This window comes from Ambystoma mexicanum, chromosome 6q, assembly GCF_040938575.1.
Source record: "Ambystoma mexicanum isolate Mex_15411 chromosome 6q, UKY_AmexF1_1, whole genome shotgun sequence".
Lineage (NCBI taxonomy): Eukaryota > Metazoa > Chordata > Amphibia > Caudata > Ambystomatidae > Ambystoma > Ambystoma mexicanum.
The window spans coordinates 1,635,761,365-1,635,782,700 of NC_090937.1; the positions used below are offsets into that span (position 1 = coordinate 1,635,761,365).

Consider the following 21,336-nt stretch of genomic DNA (forward strand, 5'->3'; position numbering starts at 1 on the left):
TGGAAAACATCGATTGTTCTCCCCATATTTAAAAAAGGCGACAGGACTAATCCGGCCTCTTATAGACCTATTGCCCTGTTAGATTGCCCGGGGAAAATCTTTGCCCGTATGATATTAGGTGAGTTTAACAAATGGCTAAATCATCTAAGCCACAGAGATCCTTTTCAGACAGGGTTTGTTCCCGGTTTGGGAACAGCTATTAATTTAATCACCCTGAACTCTATTATTCAGCAAAACAAACAGTATCATCAACCGTTATATGTAGCATATGTAGATTTTAGGTCGGCTTTTGATCTTGTTCCCAGGGAATTACTCTTTAAGAAATTGATGGACCTGGGGTGTCCATGGCATATACTTAAATGGATAATTCAGCTACATACAAATAAATCAATTCAGATTCGCATGAATAATGATGGGTTGCTCTCTGAACCCATTGACACCTCGCGGGGTTTGAAACAGGGTTGTCTGCTGGCTTCTGCATTGTTTAATTTTTTCCTTTTAGATTTTGGGCTTAGTTTCAGGGGGTTGATTATTGACCCACCAAAATTGCTTGGAATAGCCATTAATTGGCTTCTTTATGCCGATGACATGGTTCTTTTGTCTAAAACACCAGCAGGCTTGCACACTATGTTGAAGGCGCTAGATACATATGCCAAGAAAAATTATATTAGTATTAACACTACAAAAACACAAGTGATGCAATTTGGTGTCAAAATAAGACAAAAATCATGTAGTTGGCAATTACAAGATACTGATCTTTTGGTTGTAAAATCATATATTTATCTAGGGGTATGTGTGAATAATCATACATTTGACAAACCGTATGAAGATTATCTTCAGCTGAAACATCTCAGTGCAATATCACAAGTCCGGATAATTCGGGCAAAATATTGTAAATTCACTATAAATCCCATGATTATATATTACAGGCAAAAATATATCCCCACAATTCTGTATGGGTCAGAAACAAAAAAATGTCAAGCTTATCATTATTGGACCAAATATGAAAGTGCTTTTTGGAAAAAATCACTCATGTTACCCAATTCAGAATCCATGCCGATTATTAGACATGAAATGGGTTTAATATCAATCTATGCAGTATATAAATGGAAAGTCTGCCAACTATACAGAAAATGTATTATGAAAGATAATACTAATGGGTTACTCGCCATTATATCTCAATATCTACTGCTAGCAAATGATAATTTTGCAAACAAATGGCGAAACTGTGCTAAAAACTTTCTAGATGGGGCTAATATTACTGAAATTTTACTTATTGAAAACCCAAATAAAGCCAAATCTAAACTGTGGGGATCGGATTGGATTAAGACCAGGGAAGCGTACATGAAAATATCGAAATTCAGTTTGAATCCGTTTGATTTAAAATCACAGGGACTTGTAGAGCAATACCTGAAGCAATCCCCTGGTCCTGGTCACCGATCAGATTTCCTACGCTTTAGATTGAATATATGGCCCACAAGAGAGATATTATACAGATGGAAGAAAATATCAGACCAAAGTTGTCGTTTTTGTAATCAAGAGGTAGAGACGCTAAAACATTTGGTAGTTGAGTGTGTCAGTTTGTTAACAAAGAGAATATTCTACTTCAAACATTTGTTTAATGAGACTGCAGTTATTATGCAGGAACAATTATGGTTAGTATTGTACACAGGACATTTAAAAAATTCAAGGTATGCAGTTGTAAATTATCTAAATTCCCTGAAAATTAAGATACATGATACAGCAGATGGCTAACCATGTAATTTATACTTAAACAACCGTTATATATGTGAAGTTGAATGAAAGCGAGAGCGATTAATGTAATGATGATCAATATTTTGGTTCATTGATGTATTAATGTACTAATCTGTGCAAGCAATTAGAAAATGTTTTTGTTTTTCTGAAATTTTTTTTGTAATAAATTTGTTGAGAGGTCGGGTTTAACCGACCAAAACAACAATAAAAAAAAAAATATTACAGACCAATCTGGCACGGTTAATCATCATCCCAAAGATTTATTAAATTTTTTCAGAGACTTCTATACCAAACTATATACTCCCGAGATCTCCATTCCCCATAACAACATCACGTCCTTCTTTGATAATATTAACAGATCCTCCTACCCCCAAACTGGTTTATCCTCTTTAGACACTGTAATCACGCTCCCAGAGATTTCCAAAGCAATTAAAGGATTGGAGAAAGGCAAAGCTCCAGGCCCAGATGGCCTTTCCACAGAATTCTATGATAGATTATCTCGATCTCTCATACCTAAGCTTCAAAATCTATTCTCTTACTTTATCTCCCAAGAAGCGTCCTCAGGTTCCTTTTCAGAGGCCTTGCTCATTCTATTCCCTAAACCCGATAAGGACCCGTCATTACCAGGAAATTAACGGCCTATCTCTCTAATAAACGTGGAAAGTAAAATCTTTGCAAAAATCTTAGCCAACAGGATCGAATCCTCCCTTCCTTCCCTTGTCAAACTAGAACAAGTCGGCTATGTTAAAGGGCGCAACATCTCCTCCAATGCCAGACTCCTTCTAAATGCTGTCTACCTATCTAATAAAAATAAAAAAGATAAGGAGGGAGCGACGGTTATAGCATTAGATGCAGAAAAAGCCTTTGATCGAGTCACCTGGGATTTTATGTTTCAATCCCTCCGTTGGCATGGTTGCAGCGACAAGTTCATCTCTCTAGTCAAGTTACTTTACTCCTCCCCAAAATCTTCAATCTGAATTAATGGTCTTACCTCCCCATTTCTTTCCCTCAGCAGAGGTACTAGACAAGGCTGTCCCCTCTCACCCATTCTATACATCCTCTCCTTAGAACCGTTACTAGAACTAGTCAGATCCAATAAAAACATCCCAGGTATTGCATGCGGCTCATCCCATATTAAAATAGCCGCTTATGCTGATGATAGCCTCATTCTCATCAAAAACCCCAAAACACACCTCCCATATTTACTCGAAGTACTATCTCAATTTAGCTCGGTTTCTGGTTATACACTTAACAAGGATAAGTCAGAAATGATGCCCCTCAATCCCTATTGCCTCAGACATGACATTGACCCCTTTGGTTTTAAATTGTGCAGTTCCTCTATTAAATACCTAGGCCTTAGATTTGCTCCTACCATTCAAGACAGAATTATCAGGTGTATCAGACTGAGTGGGTAAGTTTTCCAATACCTCGGTTATGTCTTCCTCTTCACTCAAACACAGAGGGTCTCCAAATTCCCCCTCCTCCTCACCTGATGTAGAGGAGTAGTCCAGCCTCTTCCGACGAGTACGATGTCCGTGAGTCTTGCTCTTCTTAAGTAGGTAAGGCCGGCCTCGGAAGGAAGCCACTGTGACCTCGGAAACGGGTCAAAAGAGACTTCGCTCTGCGACAGACAAGACGGAGTAGGGGAAAAGCCTTTGCGGCACAAAAACCCCTCTGGATGACGATCCCAGCGATCCGGAAGCAGAGAAGGGAAGCACGCGTCCAAAGGTAGCAGTCGGATGGCCAGACACAGACCGAGCTGGGAGATGCAGGTGAGAGCGGAGGGAACCGGGAGGAAGAGAATGCCAAGCTGGAACAGGAGAAAAAAGGCAAGGGGTGAAGGAGAGTCCGGAGGGAGGCAGAGAGAGAGAAAAAGGAGGAAGCCAAGAAAAACAAGGCAAGGAATGGGCGGAAGACCGCCAAGGGAAATAACAAGGAGCGTGACAACAAAGGGTAGCAAGAAAGTTGCAACGCGCCGAGCCGCCGAAAGTGGAAAGAGTAAATACACTAGGCGGCGGCCATCTTGGAAAGAAACTAGACCGTCAATAGACAATTAGGGAGGAGACCTGATGGCACAACACGTTGGTGGCCATGTTTCTACCTGTTCCACAACCGCCAGGAACCCGCGGTTGTGACAGTATGCCCCCTTCCAAGGTGGCTCCCTCCCGGCTTGCTGGGATGGAGCCTATGAAACTGTCGCAACAAACGGGGAGCATGTACATGAGGCCGGGGTTCCCATGTATCTTCAGATGAAGGATATCCGTTCCAATGGATGAGCTATTCAAGGCGTCCTCTGTGGTACCGGGAGTCCCGGATGGAGGATACTTCATACTCATCCGAGATGGGATCCGGTAGGAGGTGTAGTTTGGGAGTATTCTGCTTCCGATCGTCCGACACAAAAGGGCGCAATTGGGAGGCATGAAATCTGACTAAGGGGTCCTGGTAATTTGAGGCGATAGGCCACTGGGTTGATCTTATGCAGTATCTCAAAGGGTCCGATGTATCGAGGAGACAACTTAGAAGGATGGACCCAGCGAGGCAGGAACTTAGTTGACAACATAACTTTGAACCCCTGCTCCCATGCCGGTACTTGGTTTCGATGTCTGTCAGCTTGTTGTTTGTTCCGGATATTGGCCTTTCGGAGGCTTTGTTTAGCTGCGTTATGAGCTTCCTTTATTTCGGCCAGGGAGGTTTCAATAGAGGGTATAGGGGTCACAGGCCAAAAGACAGGTACAATAGATTGAGGGTTGAAACCGTAAGTACAATAGAAAGGGCTAAACCCGAGGGCATCATGAACTGAGTTATTGTAAGTAAACTCTGCGGTAGGGAGTAGGGATACCCAGTTGTCTTGAAGCTGGTTGACAAAACACCTTAGGTATTGTTCCAGGGTACCATTTAGCCTTTCCGTCTGTCCGTTAGTTTGCGGGTGGAAACCTGAAGACAGAGCCCTCTCGATGCCTAGCAGTTGACATAATGCAGTCCAGAACTTAGAGGTGGATTGGCTACCACGGTCGGACACAATCTTTTTGGGAAGACCGTGTTGCCTGAATATATCTTTGAGAAAGACCTCTGCCATGACAGAAGCCGAAGGTATTTTTGACAGGGGTGAGAAATGAGCTAACTTGGAGAAAGAGTCCACTGTCACCATGATACACGTACACCCTTGAGAACTGGGTAGGTCCACGATGTAATCGGTCGAGATGTGCTTCCAAGGACCCGGAGGGATCTGGTCCTGTTGAAGCAAGCCGATGGGTCTTTGTGTGGAGTGTTTGTTTTGCATGCAGATCAAGCAGGTCCGGAGGTAATTCTGAGTGTCCGCTCTCATGTTGGGCCAATAGAATGATCTTCTGAGAAGATCCAGGGTGCCCCGCAGGCCTCGATGACCTGCTACCTTAGAGTCGTGGCACCACCGAAGAGCTTGCTGACGGAGGGCTTGTGAGAGAAGGATTAATTTACCTTGCGTGAAGTATAGACCGTCCCTCTCGTCAACCGGCAGCTTGCCCATGGACAAGGTCGATCCTTCCGGAGAAAGCGATGCTTCTCTGACCTCTTCCAGAAATGAGGATACCGTGGAGATGATCTTGGTATGAGGAAACATTAATTTATTTCGGTAAGTTGGAGATATCTCCTCTCTACGAAACAGAGCGTCAGCAATCTGATTTTGAGAGCCGGGAATATAGGTGATGGAAAAGTGAAACTGAGCAAAGAAATGTGCCCATCTGGCTTGACGAGTGTTATAGCATTCTTGTTGTCGCAGTATTTGAAGATTCTTATGGTCGGTGCGTATCAAAAAAGGATGCAAACTTCCCTGGAGCAGATGTCTCCATTCCAAACAAGCCAATTTCATGGGCAGCAGTTCCTTCTCGATAACGGAATAGTTCTGTTGGCTAGGACTCAATGTCTTAGAAAAGTATGCTATGGGATGTTCCAGGCCCTGGCTGGTTTGGAGGAGAACAGCTCCCACAGCAGCAGCGAGGCGTCAGTTTCCAAAACAAAGGGTAAACGTTGGTCGGGTTGTCTTAGAATGGGTGCGGTACAGAACCTGTTCTTTAAACGGGTGAAACGGTCTTCGGCTTCGGTAGACCACTGGAAAGGCGTGGAGGACTTCTTTAACAATGCGGTGATTGGGAGAGTGAGTCTGGATAACTCAGGGATGAACTTCCGATAGAAGTTTGCCAGACCTAAGAACCTCTGAATATCCTTGACCGAAGAAGGAGAGGGCCAGTCAAGTATGGCTTCAACCTTCCTAGGATCCATGGTGATCCCTTCTTTAGACAGGATAAACCCCAGATAGGATACAGAGGATTGGGCGAAAGAGCATTTTTCCGGTTTGACCAAAAGGTGGTGTTGCTGCAGCCTGTGTAGTACTTCCCTTACCTGGAGGGTATGCTCTTCGGTCTGGCGGGAGAAAGCCAGGATGTCATCAAAATAGACCACAGTATTCAGACCCAACAGATCTGAGAATATGCAGCCCATAAAACTCTGGAAAATAGAGGGAGCATTCACTAGTCCAAAAGGCATAACCTGATATTCAAACAAGCCAAAGGGAGTGCGAAAGGCCGTCTTCCATTCATCTCCGGTCCTGATTCTGAGCAGATGATAGGCATTACATAAATCAAGTTTAGTGAATATCACTGAGCCTTGGATCGTGTCCAAGATCTCTGAGATTATGGGCATGGGATATCTGTCCTTGATGGTCAACTGGTTTAGGCCTCTGTAGTCGATGCATGGCCTTAGTTCTTTGGAACCTCTCTTGGGTATAAAAAACAAAGAGGCCCCTGCAGGTGATCTGGATGGTCGGACAAGGCCATTGGCTAGATTTTCATCCAGATAACGTCGGAGGACTTCTTTTTCAGAAATAGAGAGGGGACCGGGAGGAAGAGAATGCCAAGCTGGAACAGGAGAAAAAAGGCAAGGGGTGAAGGAGAGTCCGGAGGGAGGCAGAGAGAGAGAAAAAGGAGGAAGCCAAGAAAAACAAGGCAAGGAATGGGCGGAATCTGACAAGAATACACAATCATTACTAGATAGACTAAAGGAACTAACATCCAGATGGTCCCCCTTATATCTGTCTTGGTGGGGCCGACTAGATACGATCAAGATGATGCTATCACCAATAATTTTATATTATCTACAACTCTTATGTGTTCCGATATCTCCATCCTTTTATAAATCAATTTACTCTATCCTACTAAATTTCCTATGGGAGGAGGGTAAAAGCAAAAGAATAGCTCTAATCAAATTGAAAGCACCATATGACAAGGGAGGGGTTAGGTTTCCTGATTTCAAAGCATACCACACTGCCTTTATTTTGAAGCAAGCTAGATACTGGTTTGCCTGCCCCATAACGTCAGATATTGCCACATGGTGTACTATAGAGAAGCAGTTAATGTATCCCACTGAAATTACCGACCTCGTTTATGTATTTAAGCACTCCTCGCTAGCAATATCAGATCCCATTAGAGCCACAATATCAGCCCTCCAACTCTTTTTATTCACACAGACAGACTCCCCAAAAAAATGCCTTTCTCCTTATCTATGGCATAACAATAAAATACTGATTAAGAATAAAACCCTAAACAGAAAATCCTGGAAGAAAAAGGGTATTAGATTTATACAACAAATCATAAAAAAATCATCTATCCTTTCCTTTCAGCAGCATAAAAGTCAATTCTCAATCCCCAACACAGAATACAACTTCTACATTGAATTAGTTAATTCTTGCTTTGACGCTCTACACAGCTCCTCTAATGATATTCTGACTCCTGATGCCTTAAGATTGCTACATCTTACTATGCCCACTGACACAAAGGCTTCAACATTCTATAACATTCTAATATCATCCCTGAAGTTGTGCTCGATACGCCACAAATGGGAAGATGACTTTGGCTATGTTTTAGACGATTACAGATGGTCTAAGCTCTTCTCTAGAATCAAATATATTTCAACATCAGCAAATAACTCCCAACATTTTTTCTTCTTTATACATAGAGCTTTCATTACACCAGCCAAATTATTTCTATCCAATATTAATGACAATGACAATTGTTGGACTTGTGGAGCTACCCCTGCATCGTATGAGCACATGTTCTTCTCATGTCCCTATACCCTTAAGTTTTGGCAACAAGTATGGAAATACCTTAACTCTATTTTCTTCACCGATATACCACTTTCATTTATGAATATTGTTTTAGGTAGCCTGGCAGCTACCACCCACTTGCCATATGATGCTTCCAGGCTCTATGATCTCTTTATTTGTTTGGCTATAAAGAGTATAACTGCCAATTGGAAAGACTCTCATTCCTTATGTATAAGAAGCTGGTGGAATAACATATGTCTCACGCAAAAGATGGAAATATGTATGGCAAACAATCTTAACTCTATACCTAAGTTTAATGCTAAGTGGTCATTTTTCACTCGATTTCTGAACCATTTTAATGTAACCACGCATGGAGTGTGACTTCTCCAAATCTCTCACACTCCTTTGATGCTCCCAAGATCATTATATGCGAATACTACTCCGGACACTTAACTGAAAATTTACTGTATTATATGCCAATGTGCCTCTCTTCATCAATACCTACCACCTCCCTTTCTCCCCCCTCCCCCATATGTCGTGTTTGTCATATGTCAGTCTTATGTTTGTCCTCCCCCCCACTTAGACATCATAATGCAGAATGTGTTCCATTTTAAGTTGTGCACAACACTGTGCTATAGTTCTTTTGCGCAAGTTTTCAATTATTTTGACAATTTGTTCCTTATATGTGTAATCAATTAATTGCTCTATCGGAACACTTCCATTTTACCATTGTTTAATCTATTCTCATGTAAAAGTTTCACTGCATTATGTTTATGAAGTTATGACTTTATGATTGTATACTACATACCTTAATAAAAACTATTAAAATAAAAAAAAAGACTGATAACATTGCTGGAAACTGGAGTAAAGGTGGCGGCCACCTTCGGTGCCGGGTGCCTCGGGGCTAGGGTATGGGGGATCAGACGCATGGGGGGTAAATGGTTAGCTGTTAAATTTAGTGCAAGGCTACCAAATGCAATTGTTCTGAATCAACGGATTATGCGTTATTGCATCGCAACCGGCAGCGTGAGGTGAGTGGAGTGATAGGGAGGAAGGGGGGATGGGAATGTCTCCCTAAAAAGGATTGATTTTAAAGATTAAGGGGCTGATTCATGGAATTTGTTCGCCAAAAAACAGAGATTTGTGCGCCATTCTGCTCGCAAATCCCCATTTGTTAAACAGGGATTTGCGGGTAGAATGGCGCACAAATTCCCGTTTTTTCGGCGCACAAATTCCATGAAACAGCCCCTAAAGCAGTTGGTGAAAGGTCTCTAAGAGCTACTGTTTAAAAAAAATCACTTCAATTGCTGGGCAAAAGGCATGCTTTCATTTGAGCACTGTTTCTCTTTACATACTATGTGACACTCTGAACCCCTGGATTAATAATGTATAACCCTCTCTTCAATAAATGAGAGTCAAAGAGGTCATTTTATTAGGAGAGAGTAAGTCAGCTGTGTTTTTAGGGCAGTCAATGGGCAACCATATTTTAGGGGCACTTTTAAAAGACATAGAGAGAGGAGTATGATTTTCTGTAGCAATGTTTGATGAATGAATAATGTTTGTACTTAAACACATGCAACCCTTTCTAAACAACCCTCTAACTGTTCCGTTTGTTGACTAGACAAGATCCATTTGACCAACTCACTCTGAAGCACAAACACGCCAAGAAAGCCGTTCGGAAGACACTAGTCCAGTCCTGGTATTATATTTGCATTCTGGGACTTGTAGTGTTGGGTTCATAATGGGAAATCCAGGAGTACAGATCCCAGAATGCAAAGTTCAAGCCAGGATTGGACTAGTGTCCCCGGAATTAAATGGATAATGTTCGCATATATAGAAACATATGCTAGCCATCGTGACATGTTTTGTGTTTGCCTGCAGTCGCTAATACTGTCCCATGTTATGTAAATCACATCCCTAAATTACAGCACCACATGTGAGGGATTCGACCATCCACATGGGAAGAGTGCGCTTGCCTTGGCCTTTTTCTGTTTGTTTAAAAGAATGAATGATGGGAGATCAACATCTGAAAATATGTGGGGCATTCCCATACATATTGTCCACGCTGAATGCACAGCAGAAAAATAGTCATGTACGCTTGGTGGACACAGCTTACCAGCGCCGCCCTCCGCTGTCAGGTGTAGCTGACACCTGACAGCCATTGGTACAGAAAGAAGCCTTTGGCCATGGGCAGCCTGATTAGAATTTCATGGCCCCATGGATTTGCATCTCCATTGATGCACCTTGCTGGTGGCGGCAAATCCTGAAGAATGTTAATTAGTAGGCCTCAGGGAAGGCCTGGGTGCAGGAAGTGACAATGAAGACCAGATGCCAACACCTCTTTGTAATGCAATGTGTCAACTTGGTATTAACACCTCTCCTAGGCATGAAAAGGCAGGGAATGTCCTGTCTGGAACCACGCCTTTCTGAGCAGGGAAGTATGTGAATTGTAGGAGAGGTAAGTCTGCCTGCAACCCCCTACTTCAAAGGACGCCAATGTTGTGATTAATAAGGGAGACACTTTGAGGTACAGCAGATAGGAAGATGGGTGTGACTTAGAAGTATATGTTGTCATCCTTCCCCTGTCTGTTTTCAAGCACCCTAGTTCTGACCTGAAGCATCACGGAATATTGTTGGAGGAGTCCCTGGATTGGCTCACTTAAGTTAGTCTTGGCCTACACCAATTCCTGGGCCCTGCTTGGCTTTAAAAGAGGATTGAGCCCCTCACTGAGCAGATAATCTAAAGACTTTGCAAGGAGTAAGAAGAACTCATTAGGACCCGAGCTGAAGGTACAGTCTACCTTACATTGTGCGCCAGTGAAGGAAGGCCAGGAGTTTCAAGCGGGAAGCAATATCCATCCCCTAAACATCTCCCAGGGAACAGAGGGAGATACCAGACTCGGAGTACCCATCAAGCAGCTCCACAACCGGTACTCAGTTAGCACACAGTGTGCTCTGCTAGGTTCTGACGGCAAGCTTCCTAGGCGGAAAGTGCCAGAGAGTCTCTGGACAAAGGACACGGCAGTTGCCTGCTAACACCCTCCTGAGCTTTGGTCCGTCCGCCTTGAAAGGACACCAGCCCTGCGAAGAAGCTAAGAGGAGTGCCACACAAGCATCCTCCAGCGTCCATCTTTTTAAGGACATTTTGAGACAGTTAGTCCTCAAACCGCATCTGGCTGCACCACTGACTGTTGTCACGCCACAGTCACCAGAGCCATCCGAGAAGCCTCGACCAGCATTCCAGATCCACCAACCTGCACAGAGACAACAATTCATGGCCCGAGCCGCCGCGCTGGTCAGCCAGCAGACATCCGTCCAGCCTCACTTGCCGAACTGCTGCCTGGAACCCGCAGCTGTGTCCTGCCACTAACTCAGTCTCACATGCTGTGAAGCGCCCTGGAACTGCCTTGACTCTGTCGAGCACCAAGAACTTCTTCAACCCCTAGAGACAGTTACGACACTTTGCCCCATTGGTGCTGAAACCAATAACCTTGAACAGTAAGAGTGATTGCTTTACCAACTAATCTCCTCTCAGTATCCAGAGTGCATCCCTTTGTGAAACTGTCTGACCTCTGTGTTCCTTTACAGTGTGGTTTGTAATTGTAGTGTGCTAGAATTGTCTGTTGTGGTAATAATAAAGTCAATCTTTTTATACAACCTTGACTTCACAGCCCCATTTATCATTGGATAATAATTGTATTTTAGCTGTGTTGCAACTAACCAACAAATCACTACCTTGCAGAGATAAGCCTGCTGTTCTGTCCACGTTACCAAAATTAGACAAGGAGGTCTATTAATGTACTTGTATTTCAGTCTGTTTGGATCTCTTCTAATGTACTAGAGCTGTGGGGCTGACTTATGAGTTAGAAACCGATATTCATCCCTGGACCACTGGTGCCCTAGAAGTTGATTTGTCACACCACATATTTCCAAAATAGGCACAAAAGTCATTTACAAAATATAGATTGCATGTCCCGAACTAGTGCATGTTTTGGAATCCAGGCTCTAACCACTGGTAGATGCCTGCATTCTATATAGATTGCATGTCCCAAATTAGAGCATGTTTTGGAATCCAGGCTCTAACCACCGGTAGATTCCTGCATTCTATATAGATTGCATGTCCAGAATTAGAGCATGTTTTGCAATTCAGACTCTGACCACCGTAGATGCCTGCATTCTATATAGATTACATGTCCAGAATCAGGAATCCAGGCTCTGACCACTGATAGATGCCTGCATTCTATACAGATTGCATGTCCAGAATTAGAGCATGTTTTGGAATCCAGGCTCTAACCACCGGTAGATACCTGCATTCTATATAGATTGTATGTCCCGAATTAGAGCATGTTTTGGAATCCAGGCTCTAACCACGAGTAGATGCCTGCATTTTATGCTTCTACTGTGTTGCTCTTTTTGGGACCAACTCCCAGGTAGACTGGAGGGCCACTAGGAGTTTGAGGACTCTTGGAAGGACCAACACCTTCCCCAAAAGGAACGTGGACCCAGCCAGACAGCAATTTCAAACTGCGATTTATTACAGCAAAACCAACAGGGATCAGTACAAGGATAGAAGAATTTTGAGGACCACTCAACGTCTCTTGGCTGCCAGGCCAGTTTTGTCCTAAAGTTGTGATAGTGATGTCATAGTGATGTCATAACCTGGACCCCTCTCCGGAAAACCTATCGCACTACTGGACTGGGTACTGATTAATAGTTCACCTATAGTGGACACTATATATGTTAGTCTTCTGGCTCTCGCATGTCAGGTGGCTGGCCTGGTCCATCCCCAAATTGCTATCGCTAACAATGTTGCAGTGTGAGGGTCTTACCATTGGTTCTTTCCCGTTGCTACCCACCCATAGGATCCTGAACTGTGATTGGATAGAGCTGACCTCTCCAGGCCTGGGATCAGCAAAGGTTCTTAGCTCTTAGTGGACCTTCTCAAGGTAATAAGATGAATTATGTGTCTGCATTGTAACTTGTGTGTACCGCCTTAGTTTTTGAGGGTGCTTGTTCATCTCGTGCAACACTTGTCTCACATTGTAACATCTTTGTTGCAAGCTTCTGTCTGGAGGTGTGAGATCGTCTTTCTTTCCCAGGTCTGATTTCTGTTCTTTGTCTGAGTTGGCTGGTACATGTGTTCAAAGAGCATGATTTGGAGCACTGCAGCTTTGAATTATGAAGAATTATTTGCATTTATTGCAGCTGATGTTACTGTTATTCAGGGAATGGAATGTCATTTGTATCTGGTGGCCTTGGCAGCGGGTCCTGCCTCACATGGTTGCTCTTGTTCAGCCTGAATTTGACTCAGCTCAGCTCTTCCTTGTGACCTGCTGTAATTTCCTTAAACCATCATGTGGTTCCTACAGTGTCCATGCTATCCTATATTCTCCATATGTTAGTCACACATGGCTCTGTCTGGTCCCATAGGTGCTCCTGCAGTTCCATAAGGTTATTTGCATACAATCACCTGCAGGCTTTACTCAGGATCTCTTGCTTCTTGCGGTTTCTGCATTGCTACGTTAAGCTAATGACAAAATAATACAAGTAATGGCAATATGTATATGTCATCTAACTATAGAACTGTACACTCGTGTTCTTCATGTATTCGAGTGTGTGTTTGTCTCCCGATGTGTGGATGGCACGTGTGCTTCCTGTCTAACACTGCTTAAGCTGTGGTGTCTCTAACAACGTCAGCAACATGGCTTCCCTGCACTTTAATCAATAATGTAAATTGAGGTCTCTTTAGTTGCAGCCTGAGGCTCTTTGTCCACTCTGGGGAACATTTGAACCACACCTGGTCTGTAGGGCTGGCTGAGTGGGTACCTCTCGACATACTTATCGATCATTGGAGCACTAAGGAATTGGTCAAAAATAGTATGGGCGTTCACGGTATCTCCTGACCTTTTTCTGTGTCATGAACCTTATAGGAGGAGCAGGAGGGGATGAATTTCCCCATTCTCTCCACTCTCACAGCCTACCACTCTCTAGCCAATCAGCAGGCTAGTTGTGGATGCTGTCACCACTGTAAAGTCTGAATTCCATGCTTCTCTTTCTGAATTCCAAGCTGTGACGTATACACACTGTGAACTGGGCAAGGAGGCATGGACGCGTTCTGTCACAGGAGGCCCGAGGTGAGGCTGCATTGTGTACCCCTGCACACGCCCTAATAGAATTAGAGCCCTTGCTATTGTGCTTTGTTGTGTGCTAAGTGACCCTTACCATTTTTAGAGGTTCTCACATTCAACTCAGGACAACTAACGTGGGCGCTGGTCACCTACCACACAATAAAGTCCTCTGATGTGAATACAAATGCTTCATGAGAGAGTCTGCTTAAAACACCAGAATAAGAGAAAGGTCCCATTTAGCAAGTGGTTTGTAAATCCTGTGACTTTGGGACAGTAGAAGAGTATTATTCTATTGCAGAAGGTAACTATTTTAACTGTAAGACTGGCTGGACCTAAAGATAATGGTGCGTGAGGGAAGCTCGGGAAAAGGGCAATAAAGCACCAATACACAGAGAGGACAGGTAGTGTAGGCAAAGCACCACCCCCTGCAGTGGGTGATGTAGGCCGCCAATGCTAAAGCGTGCCTAAAAATAGCCACTATTTGTTTTCTGTTTAATAGCAAGGATCCTGGATCTAAGCTGATAACTATGTTCTGTTGCCTATTTGATAGAAAGTATCCTGGAACTAGAATGTTAACCACTTCTTTGTGGTAGGCCGGGAGGATAGCTCAAGGGCAACACGTTCGTCTTGGAAATAAGACAACACCACTGTCGTGCTTAGAAACTGGTCTCCTGTATTAAGCGCGTTATAAAAGAACAATTATTATAATTAATTATAGGAAGTATTCTGGATCTAAGCTGATAGCCCCTTCTGGTGCCTGTTTCATAGAAAGTATCCTGGAACTAGTCTGATAACCCAATTCTTTTTGATAGCAAGGATTATGTATCGCGGCAGATAACTACTGTTCGTCTACTTGTTTATATCTGGGGATTCTGTATCTTTTCTGATAAACACCTTTTATTTATTTATTTCATAGCAAGTATTTTGGATCTATTCTGAGAACCGTCTTCAATTACCTATTAGATAGAGAGCCTTCTGGAATTAGTTTGTGAATAACTTTCTGTTGCTTAATTGATAGCAATGATTCTGTGTCTTTACTGTTAACCATTTTTTGTTTTTTTGGTGATAGGAAGGTTTCTGGATCTCGGCTGATAACCCGTTCTAGTGCCTATTTGATTAAAGGATCCTGGAACTTGTTTGTTAACCACTTTTTTTATAGCAAGGATTCTGGATCTAGGTGGATAAACACTTTTTAATTTCTCGCTTATAGCTGAGATACTGTATCTTTTCTGTAACCACATTTTGATTTATTTTTCTTTTCAAAGATTTGGGTTCTAGGCGATAAACAGTTTTTGTTTACTATTTGATAGCAAGGATTCTGATTCTTTTCTGTTAACCACTATTTGTTTCCTATTTGATAGCAAGGATTCTCATTCTTTTCTGTTAACCACATTTTGGTTTCTATTTGATAGCAAGGATTCTGATTCTTTTCTGTTAACCACTATTTGTTTCCTATTTGATAGCAAGGATTCTGATTCTTTCCTGTTAACCACATTTTGGTTTCTATTTGATAGCAAGGATTCTGATTCTTTTCTGTTAACCACTATTTGTTTCCTATTTGATAGCAAGGATTCTGATTCTTTTCTGTTAACCACATTTTGGTTTCTATTTGATAGCAAGGATTCTGATTCTTTTCCGTTAACCACTTTTTGGTTTCTATTTGATAGCATGATTCTGATTCTTTTATGTTAACCACTTTTTGGATTCTTTTTGATAGGACAGATTCTGTATCTTTTATGTTTCCCACTTTTTGTTTCCTTTTTGATAGGAAGGATTCTGTATCTTTTATGTTTCCCACTTTTTGTTTCCTTTTTGATAGGACAGATTCTGTATCTTTTATGTTTTCCACTTTTTGTTTCCTTTTTGATAGGAAGGATTCTGTATCTTTTATGTTTCCCACTTTTTGTTTCCTTTTTGATAGGAAGGATTCTGTATCTTTTATGTTTCCCACTTTTTGTTTCCTTTTTGATAGGACAGATTCTGGATCTTTTATGTTTTCCACTTTTTGAGTTCTTTTTGATAGCAAGGATTCAGCAAGGATTCTGGATCCAGGCAGATAAACATTTGTTGTTGCCTACTGCCTGAAGCTGATGGCACGTAGCCGGAACCAATCGTACCTCTAAGGCACAGGTTGGATTCAGTGTAGGGCCAACACATGGGAATGATTAAAAAAAAGGGTCTGAAATGCCTCCTATGCTATCAGTTTCTTCACCTTTAAGTTCATATTCTATGGGACAAAGTTATTAGCAGATATATGTGAGGTATTGAGGAAACATGCGGCATCAATACTATATGATAATATCATGAACAGCAACCGGACTGAATCAAGATGTTGGATGGTTATTTTTGTTTTTCAGACTGTTATTGTATTTTCTTTTACGTCTTCACGTCTCTGTATTTCTTCCAGCCAGCTTCGTTCTCCATCAAGTGCCTAGAGTAAAATAACAAAAAGCAAATATCCCAATGTCACTGTCACCTCTACTTTAGGACAGGGTCACAGTCACCAATGCTGTCATCTTGCCCATGCCAGGCACCAGCAACACCCATTATCTTGACTACTGTAGAATCCATCTCCAAACCCTCTACTTTTGAGCCTTTGTAAGGATGTACACACTGCCCATTCTCTGGACTCTCATCATTAATAACTAGAATCCAAAGGCCTTTGAATTGTGCCTGCACTTCCACCACTTTGCCCCAATACCCGTTGCCAATTTATGAAATACCCTCCTGTCAAAGGTGTTGCTAGGAGGGGGTGAGGGGGCTATAACCCCAGGTTTTTGGTTGTAGCCTCGGATAGAAGGTCTGGGGCTACAACCAAAAGGCTAGCTAGCCCGAGTCCTGACAGTCCCGACATTAGCGTAGCCCCGGATCTTATACAAACCTAGCAACACCCCTGCATTACACCCCACTTCCTCATCACTTTCTAATCTCACCACATGACAGGGCCAAACCAAGCTGCCATTCTTTTTCAGTAAGATTGATTTTTCCCTGGAATCTTCTCCTACTCTTCCTCGGGAATATAGAGTGTCACTTGGCCTCCCAGGAGACCATCATGATTTGGCTCTTCCCTCTCTAGTTCCATGTCCTTTCCACTATCTTCTCCTAGCACCAAAAGTTGCCATCTCTTGTGGAAGTTGCTCTCTATGAATTATCACAGTGAATAGATGAATATACATGTGTACCCAAGGAGAGAAGCTCATTGGCTGCCCATTTGACCAATTTGTTTGTGGTTGTCCCTTTGATTGACAGGTGAGAGTGAGCAGCATGCAACGAAGCTCTGCGCCTGTTCTGGAAACTCCAGCTCTGACGGATACCCCATGACTCCTGAGATCCTGGTGACAATGCGCGTGGTGTCTGTCCTGATCTCCACACTTTTTCTCCTTGCTTTGCATCTCACGATGAAAAGGCAGACTCCCAGGAAGGAGCGGAGGAGCCTATAACTGATGGCCACTGCAGGGCGTCTGCGGACCAGAGCACAGTTCAAGGCTTCTATCCTCTAGGTTTTCTGTCCAAGAGGTGAGATGTGGAACATGCTGGACTCCGTCTACCTCTCCTGGCCCTTTATTACCATCACGTTGAACATCATTTGAAAAGACCAAGGACTCACTGATTAAAGGCATATGGCATGTAGATGGTTCAAACAAACTGGGCAGTCTAAACCGGCACATTCATAACATGACGTGCAGTCAAAACCGGCACATTCATAACATGACGCACAGTAAAAACCGGCATGCTCAAGACATGATGCGCAGTTAAAACCAGCATATTCATAACATAATGCGCAGTGAAGACCGCACCTTCATAACAGTGAAAACCAGCATGTTCAAAAAGACCTACCTCGTGTGGTAACTGTGTAATTGCAGTTAAATGCAAGTATCCCAACTCATTCACAGTTAGGAGAAGCACACATCCCCTTTCACAGGAATTTGGAACTAAACGCAGCCCATGATCTCCACTGTTTCCTGTGTTTGAAGAACAGACGTGTATTAGGCCATGGTCCAGTACAGGATGCCTTGCATTGTGCCATTAGCTTGATATTGCTTACATTTTTGCCTTTGAATTCTTCTCGCTATGGTTCCACTCTGTGTTTACAACATCCCGACTCAACTTTGTGTGCTGTGGGTCTCTGAGGTTTCTACATGAAATGACAAGCAAAATGTCTATGATGCGTTCTCAAACCTGAAGCAATCTTACTCTGCTAGAGCCAGGCTTTCAGACATGTGTCTGTTCCATCTTAATATGTGTTCACCCTGAAGAAGGCTGGGCCCTTGAACTCAGTTGGACCTGTGAAGCCGAAACATCAGTTGGCCCTTTTTGGTATAGCTCGACACACTTTTTTACCCTTATGTTGTTGGGAGAGAAGCCTAATTGGAGCTGGCTAGACTATTATTTGGAATGAAATTACAAATGTAAAATATATCTGTGCAGAACCAATTGATAAGTGTGTAAACTCCACTAGGACTTCAGTTGTGTTTGGCCATCTGCCTGTTTTTATATTTCCTCCATCTTCTTTACTTGGTGGCCGTGGTAGCACATCCTGGTGGGTTTCTTGTCTTTTTTGTGATGGGTACGGTGTTGCTTTGTTGTACTCTCAAGTAAATATAATGTCTCTCTTTCTTTGCAGCAGTGTTCTGATCACAAAAAAAAATCTTATTGCAATGTGTTATTGGTTTCAAGTACTGTTTGATATGTATTAAATCAGTGCCTACTTTTAAAAGTCTTTCTTCTACCGCTTCCCATTTTTGCAATATATAAATAATTACTGGTAGTCATTCATTGTGTATTTCTAGGACCGGTGCCTTTTGCTTTCTGGTTTATCCTGACCCCACTTTTCCAGGTGTTTTTTGAATAATTGTATGTGGGTTCCATCTTTTATCAGAGCAAACTATAAGTCACATCAAGTCAAGTGTATTTCAGACTTTTGTGATTCCATAAAAAACGCGAAATATATCCACCGATGGTGGCAGTTTGTCATCAGATCACGAGCCCGAGTTTTTCAGCTGGTGTTGGGCAGTGCCCGACGTTATGTTTCTTGCAGGTGGAGGAAGACTGTGGATGTCCACCCAGATGATGTGAAGCACCTCAGATAAGAGGGAATGCGGACACGGATACTATAGCTCCTCATCCAGAGCCAGAACAATACATGCCCTGCAAAACCAAATTCTCCTTGCTCTTTCCAAGTATGCAACCAAACACGTAGAAAGGTAAACGCACTGCTTAGTTATTGTCTAGTAGTAGTGTGTTACGAAAATGTGCTAAACAAGTGTTAAAGTTATTTAAGCGTGCAGGGGAGAAAAGGACGACTTTGACACTAGAAGTCGTTAAGTTAATTGGGAAAAAAGTAATTGAAGGGCGCTCCGGTCCCCTGATCACGCTTGTACTGGTAAAACCAGTCAGTAATCATGAAATTCTGTCATTTCATGTAATGTGTTATTGAGGTAAATAGCCTCATACATGCACATGCTCAGTTCTTTCAACATTTCTTTCAACATTTACAAATATATCAATCCCTTCTTCAGGAGCAAATTGCAGTTCTATAAGTCGTATTCACAACATCATGTCTTCAAACCTCAAGGTGGTCTACAGGGTGAGTGAAAGAATTTGTGTCAGTATGTTCCCAAATATAATATGTGATAAACTCTTTGTGTTTGAATCATTAAAGTCTCTCAGCATCACCTGTGCCTTGGGCTTTGTCAAATAAGAATTGAGCTGATCTCAGTGGGCTGTTCCCATTCAATCTAATCTTGTTATTTTGAAGACTCGATATGAGGAACATAAACTACTGAAACTAGAGTCTATTTCTAAAATGTCCTTAATTCAAATATCTCGTCTGGGCGTCACTAGATACCTGATTGCTGGTATTGGTCCGTAGTGTGAATGTGTAGATCCTCTCTTGGTGTGGCCCGTGTTAAGCGGTTAAGATGTAATCTATAACTATAAAGCGGAAAGTGTCTCGGTGCGTAGTCGGTATTAAACATTCAATATTAGACTGTAAAGAGCTCAAATGGTGCTTACTCTATTGTAAAAAGCGTAGATTACACTTCATGTTTGGGGAAGCTTGTGGTCTCGTGCAGAAGGGATGTGACCAAGCAGTTCTGGCTGAACTGCACCTTTTGGGGTGGGACCAGGCCTGGTTTGCATATGGTCTTACCCTTTTTGTAATTGCTTGGCAAGCTGGAGAAAAACCATCTGGAGGGTTGTCCAGAGCAATGCCAGAGGTTATGATTAATTCCAACCCTTCCAGCCATCACCCCTTTTGTTTTGCTATACTCACCCCCATCATTGGCTTTGCCTTCTGTCCTTATGGCGATGACACATTCTTCCTTTTAGGGTGCAAAAGTGATTGGGTGACATTGGCAGTGTTAATTAGCCAACTCGGATGTCTCTGCCATGCCATTGGCTCTCTGCCACACTACATTGAATCTCATGATGTTCTAGGAGATAAGGGTAAAAACAGGCAGTATTTAGAATCCTTTCTATTTTTATTGTTCCTTCAGATTATGGGCTACATGCTGTGTGGCAGTCTCTGGGGAAGGAGTTTACCGACCCTCCCGAAGAGAATTAAAGAGAGGCTGGGTCCTCCAGGTTTCTGCCCTGCCGTGTGGCAGTATCGGCACGTCTGACTCAAATACACATTCCCTCCTACAGCAGAGCTGACTCTCAGGAGCTGGCACATGGGCAATATCAATTGGTTTGTGGTGCCCGCCAGCATAAGTATCGCTTTGCACTGTTCCCAACTCAGGCATAGCTTATTCTTTTTCTTTAAAAAAATTATTTATGTATCATATAGTTAAACAAATAACCTTTGACACATAACATAATCAGAAAAGAAATAAAAAGAAAATACATCTCTCAAGTCAGATAATCCTCCAAAAGACAATTACATTCAATCTGCTAAAATTCCAAAGATACCATATACCTCTCTCCACAGCTTGGTGAGAAAGGCAATCAGTCCGTCATGGGAACCGGACATAAGGAGACTCCATAGAGCTTCTGGAGGCTGATGGAAAACCCCTCCTGACGCCCTACGGGCCTCTTTACGTAACACAACCAGTGCATCACAGTTTGACAGGAGGGGTACCCTCCCCACCTCACTGTTACCACAAAGCCGGCAACATCTATCCCCACTACGAGTATAAACCATCGACCGACAATTTCAAAAGTGCTTACTGCATTAAATTTAAGACAAAGATAGTCCCACACAATGGAATTCCCCAAAAAGTTGCTGATGTAGGTAGGCGCCAGTTGTGTTTCGAGTATATATGAAAAGAATCCAGCTGCGGTGTGTTTGGCAGCCACGGAAACCACCATTTGCTCACGTTTAAGAGAGACCAATGTCCCTCTCATTCCATTTTTCTATTGATGTGCTCTTAACAT

The 21,336-nt window shown here is 42.7% G+C and overlaps 1 protein-coding gene across 1 annotated transcript in view; it reads left to right on the plus strand.

Moving 5' to 3' along the window:
• The window catches only part of LOC138516927 (HEPACAM family member 2-like), a 244,995-nt gene extending 226,316 nt beyond the window's left edge, over positions 1–18,679 (plus strand). Inside the window, exon 3 of the mRNA XM_069632391.1 lies at positions 17,209–18,679. Coding sequence (XP_069488492.1) covers positions 17,209–17,399 — 191 coding nt within the window. The 3' untranslated portion in view covers positions 17,400–18,679. The remainder of the gene's footprint in view (positions 1–17,208) is intronic.
• Positions 18,680–21,336: the final 2,657 nt, after the last annotated feature.